The sequence below is a fragment of the Sinocyclocheilus grahami genome, unplaced genomic scaffold (genome assembly GCF_001515645.1).
Source record: "Sinocyclocheilus grahami isolate Dianchi unplaced genomic scaffold, SAMN03320097.WGS_v1.1 scaffold57.1, whole genome shotgun sequence".
Taxonomy (NCBI): Eukaryota; Metazoa; Chordata; class Actinopteri; order Cypriniformes; family Cyprinidae; genus Sinocyclocheilus; species Sinocyclocheilus grahami.
The window spans coordinates 1,714,441-1,720,440 of NW_015505236.1; the positions used below are offsets into that span (position 1 = coordinate 1,714,441).

General features: G+C 36.5%; 1 protein-coding gene across 6 annotated transcripts in view; it reads right to left on the bottom strand.

Moving 5' to 3' along the window:
• The window catches only part of grid2ipb (glutamate receptor, ionotropic, delta 2 (Grid2) interacting protein, b), a 30,053-nt gene that overhangs the window by 17,118 nt on the left and 6,935 nt on the right, over positions 1–6,000 (bottom strand). For 4 of the 6 annotated variants that reach the window (XM_016270575.1, XM_016270573.1, XM_016270572.1 and 1 more), the window contains exon 5: positions 1,152–1,421. The exons of 1 other annotated variant lie outside the window; for it this stretch is intronic. In XM_016270575.1, coding sequence (XP_016126061.1) covers positions 1,152–1,421 — 270 coding nt within the window. Of the gene's footprint in view, positions 1–1,151; positions 1,433–6,000 lie in introns of those variants that run through there. One more of the 6 variants, XM_016270577.1, reaches the window with a different exon arrangement.

The following is a 6,000-nucleotide window of genomic DNA, read 5'->3' on the forward strand; positions in this document are numbered from 1 at the left end:
CCAGTCAAAAAAATATGTAAAAATAATAGTACACATCTCCTCAACGAGTAAAATATGAACCTATATGTTTACACTATATGACCAATGCTTTTCAAAGGCCGAACATACAAATATTAATTTATCCCAACTTATGATTCATCCTAAACCAAACAGACAAGTATACTGAAGCACCACTCGACGAGCTATTTAAGAAGGAGATTTAAGATTTCCCTGCTTCTTAGAGAAAACCTATGACATATCATTAGTGCTTAGCTAGCCTTAGTGGTTGCTGTGGCAACATCTCAAGGCGACACTGGAACTGTTGAGTAAACAGAGACAAGGGAAAGCAGTAGAAACATTTGCTTCTTGTCGCAGTGCCATTTTATATAAGGTGGGCCACCAGAACCAAACACTGATGGCGGATTAGAAAGGGGATGACAGATAAACAAAGACATAAGAACTCTGAATAGAGATTACATAAGGACTGAGCCAAGGAAGCATTATTTATTGAAGAGCAGCAGCTTATCAGATGAGGAATACAGTCTAAGGGTATCAGCACATCATATCCACGCTTATTGTAGTATTTAATAACCTAAACACTCTGGGTGATACTTCTCTGTTAATATTTTAGATATCACTTTCAATTCACAAATAAAGAATATTGACAGATTGTAGTGACATCGTATAGAAAGCAATATTAATTTAAACCAGACGACAAGAGGATCTGCTTTTGTTCTGGCTCAAATTTCAATAAGAAGCTTCATGGCTTGAATATGATATGATGGTAATCTTCCTTTTAGGTTAAGTCATGATTTTAATGATTAAAATAGTGTGAAAAGCTGATTATATATCCCGAATTCTAAAACAACCAATTAGTAGATCACAATATGAAAAAAATGCTTGTGATGTGGACAGTACATACATGTGTGTGTGTGTAGGGAGGAAAGCATGAGGCACAGAAACAAACACAACTCAATAGTGCTTCTCTCACCCACCCACACACAAAGTCTCCCACATATCACACAGTGTTCTAAGCATTTGAGGAGGCTTCCTGCCATGTTTTGGGATAAAATCGTCCTTTCAAACCAGTATGAAAGATTAAAACGCTAATTTTATCATAAATAATAGGACATGGAAAAGGAACACCTATGAAAGAGGTGTGCGATACGTACCTCTGGTTAGCTCCAGTGACATAGTGGCTGGGAATCATGGTGGTGCTCTTCCTAAGGCCACGCTCAGGTTGGGCCGGGTCATCGCCGGTATCTCTGGGCACAGAACTGGCCCGTTTCGAGCCTTGCGGACGCTCATGGTGGTCTTGACTTCGGCTTCGGCGGAGCCTGTTTTGGGGCTCGCCAAGGCTCTTGCTACGGCACATGCGGTTGAGGAGACTCTGAGAAACGGCCTCGTCAAAGCGCTGCCGATGCTTCTTGGGAATGAAGATCCTGGCAAACATGGTCACAGCAAGGCAACAGACAAAAAAGGTCTAAATCAGCTACGAGGAGCCATTATTATAAAGACTTTTTAAAGGTTGCTAGTTCAGCTCAGCCAGTCAGTTTTCCCATCTAACGGTTTCTATCACGACCCAAAGTGAAGGAGCTTCAGATCTGAGTCCCCTGCGTTCATTCAGGATCACTGTGACACTTCAAAATCCATGAAAACAGGAAAGGATGGCAGAGATAAAAAAAATAAAAAATCAAAGAAAGCCAAGTAATGAAGGCAATCCCGATATTTCATGGAAGCTGTGAGGAACTCCAACATGTAGCAGCCTCTCTGAGTGCTGTCTTCATCTGAAACTCCCACTCCAGAAGCTCTGGTACAGATACCAGAATTCAGCAATAGCAAAGGTGTGGGAGTACATCACACTACCGCCTCTCTCTCTCTCTCTTTCACTCGCTGTCTCCCTCTCTTTCCTCATTCTCTTTTTGCTGTTCCTGATGTTCCATGCTCTCTGGGAACAGCATCAAATCTCATATGCAAGAGAGCAAATTCAAAACTCGTAGCATGACATTCGAAATATAATTGAAAAGATTCAGCGCATACTGAATTCAGTGAGATTTGAAGCGGGGAAAATGGCTAGACAAAAACGTTTGGGAAAAACATTTGGCAGAGAGGAGACAAATACAATTTTAACTCTGATAGTTTCACCTTTATGGGATTCTGAATAGAAATAAGGCCATGTTTGTCACATTTATGCAGCATTGGCGGATATGGAAAAGCCTGTTATGCCGCCCACCATGGCACCAGAAAAAGACCCCAATTGAAAAACCTCAGCAAATGTAACCTTAGTAACCTCGACAAGTGTAACGTCAACACAATTCTGTCTGCTTTGTTCTCTGAAGGTGATGTACCGACATTAGCATTTAAAATAATTCCATGTGTTTATCAAACAAAAAGCACATTCATTTTCTGAGTCACGGCATTAATTCTCCTGATATTTGTAAGTCTCTTATTGTCACTGACAGACTGTAATCAGGCTAATGGATTATGAACACAAACTGAATGTAACTCATTTTCTTTTCCATAGATCAGACATTATTTTAATACTAAACATATCAGAGTTATAGGCACAGAAAGGGGACTATCTATAGTGCTTTTCTGTCATCATTTACTCACCCTCACAAACACAGAGACATTTTTAAAAATATAGGTTTGGAAAGACACGAAGCTGAGTAAACAATGACACAAATATCATTTTTGGGTGAACTATCCCTTTAAGTAAAACATACACATTTGTTTTTCTTGATTTCAGTCTTTATCATTCTGAAGGACACAGACACCCTGCACACAGATACTATATAATCGTAACCTGGAAATATGATTTAAAATTATACAGTTTCACAATATCATTTTTTTCTCCCCATTGCCTGGATGACAGTATTGACAAAACCACACCATTAGACAATTCTAGAGTGCAGAGTTGCCTCAGGTTCACATTATTATGGAGGCACAGAGAGAGACACAGTGACTTAATTGAGTAGCCAAACGCTGCATTAATGGCAGCAGTTCCAGACAGCAGACAAGAATAAAATAAAGAATTAAGCACCCTAAGAGGCCACTAGAGTACAAACCTTAGCTTACGTAGAGTACTAAAGCACTACTGCCAGTATTATAAATGACAGCATTCACCACAGCACATTAACATTGATTGTGCTTTTCAGAAAATGTGGATGGATCTATTGCCAGACTATATTTGCATTTGTAATGTGAAATTAATTTGAGGAGGTCAGATGGTATCATGCTTTGCCTATTTGTTTTTAAGAAAAATCAACTTGAATGGGAAATTTTGAGGAAAGGTTCATATGAGTTGCTCTGTTTTGATATTTTAATTACACACTTTGACAGCACCATTGCAAAACACAATGGTGTTTTTATTAATTCTTTTTTAGTTCACCGTAATATTTAATTCAAAATTATTTATATAGCTCTTTATTTGTGGACATAATAAAAGGAAAAATATGAATCACCAAACTAGTGAAGATAAACCAAAACAATGAATAAGCCATGGAATCTAACATTCAAAAGCTTAGGATCAGTAAGTTTTATTATTATTATTATTAAAAGAACTTGTTTAATTGATTGTATAACTGAAGGATCATGTGAAAACTACATTAATGCTGCTGAAATTCAGCTTTGCCATCACAGGAATAAATTACATTTTAAAATTGTTTAATAATTTTTTTTATTAGTTATTTTAAATTGTAATAATATTTCACAATAATAGTGGTTTTACTTTATTTTTGAGAAATAAATGCAACCTTGGTGACCATATAAGACAGTTAATTCAAAAACATTTTAAAAATCCTATGACCCCCAACAGTTGTTCATCTCTAAAATATCACTGTATAACTGACACAACGTGCCTGATTTAGCAGCAATGAACACAGTCTGCTCACAAACCTTTCATACATGACAAGTTAAAATCTTAGACATGTTAAACAATCTTATAACAGACACAAAATGAATCAACAAATCAAATCACAATGATTTTCTTAGTAAAATACTGTAAATTGAAGAGACATATTCCACAATGAATAATATTAAAGTTTAATGAAAAGTACTCACCCACAGCAACTCATCTTTTAGTTTATCATGACTCAGAACAAGGTGAAAGTGAAGTGGCTACTTAAGAGATATATTCAGAAAAACGAGTGTCACTTTAACCCAGAGGGACGTAATTTAACAGCCTCTGAGCCATCAAGAGCCATTGACTACAACTGTCTAGAGACCGCTGCCTCTCACATTGACCTGCAGAAGATCAGCCCTGAATAATGAGCAGAAAATCCATGAGATTCACAAAGAGAGAAAGAGTGAGATTATGTGTCGGCAGAAACTGAGACACGTACCTACTATAGTGAGACAAGGCTGATAAATTTATATTGTGAGAATTAAATGAGACCAGTGATATTATTTTACCAATTCATGTGTTTAATTGGGCAGGACAGGTTATAGGATACAAGCTACTGTATGTTGTATATATATATATATATATATATATATATATATATGTACTGTATATATTTGTGTGTGTGTGTGTGTAAATGTACATGAAAAATGCATTAGGCTTACACTACCATTCAAATGTTTAAAGAAATAAAAAAATTTAAAAAAAACTTTTAATCAGTTGTATATGTATATATAGACCAGGTGGTTGTTTATATTTAAATCTGTACTTCTCACAATAAGAACCTGTCATACCAAGAAAAAGAAAAAAAACTGCTTCATGCATTTTGACACATTTGTATAATTGCACTTTTGATTCAGAAAGAATGTGACAACTAGCTCCCGTTTTAATGCTTACATACTATTTTTGTATCACAACATATAGCTTTCAAAAGGCAGCCATGCACACATGAAACAGAAACCGACATGGGACTGCGCAGCATTCTGCTGCTTCTTGATAAATTATTGCTTAACGTCTGACACTGGGAATCAGAGACATTCTAGAAAATAAAACAACTGGTGTCATTTTTCTTTTCATTAAATGAAGAGCTTTATTCCGGTGTCTGCGGCAGAGCGTGTCGCCTTTTTACGATTTACAACTTCAAGTGAAGCCCATTCTATTTCCTACTTTTGAAACAAATCCAGAAGATTAGAGCAGACAAACATTCCATGTAGAAGGTGTATTGAGAAGGAACGGCTGCAATAGCAGTACCACATTACCCTGCTCATTGTTTCGCTTTCTTCTCTTCTTCATGATGGAGGATTAAGCAGTGTCTTTAAATGGGTGCCAGGCTCTTAGCAAACAAACCATTCACAAACAGAAAATGCAATCGTGCAAATACTGTTAGCAGACAAAAGGAACAGGGTGCATGTCTGCAGACACTGAAAATCCATTTCAGTTTGCTTGTCAGAGCACACAAGGGCATGAATATTCATTGCCCTATATTTTCAGCTGTGTGTTTTATTTATTTGTTTAAATGGTTTCTCTCGCTCTGTGTCGCTAACCCTCTCTTACGCTTTTCTTAATTTTTTCCCCCTATGTACAGTTGCACAAAAGCACAGTTGAAGTCCAAAAGCAGCAGATGTGTTTTCTGCCACAAAGTCTCGGATTCGGTGCACAGAACAAAGAAGAGTGAAGAATGGTGTTTGTCTTTGGAGCTATTCTCCGCAGAATTCCTCCCAAACCCAATGATAGAAGTGACTATACTTCCATTCTCACAATTAGAGTTGCCAAGCAAAAATAAATGAGTAGGTGTTATGCCAGTTTTAGCACTATATTTCTATCAAAATGCATTAGCAATCACAATTTTAATTTGATTGTTTAATTGCAGCCAGATTTCATTAGTATTTTTAAATCTTATACTATATAGACATACAATATAAATGGACTGACAGCATCTAAAAATCTAAAACATGCTTTTGAAGTGTCAAAAGATTTTTTAAAGAATATTAATACTTTTAAAATACTAAATATTAATTAATAATACGTAATGTTTCTTGAGCAGCAAATCGGCATATTAGAATGCTTTCTAAAGCGTCATGTGACACTGAAGACTGGAGTAATGATGCTGAAAATTCAGC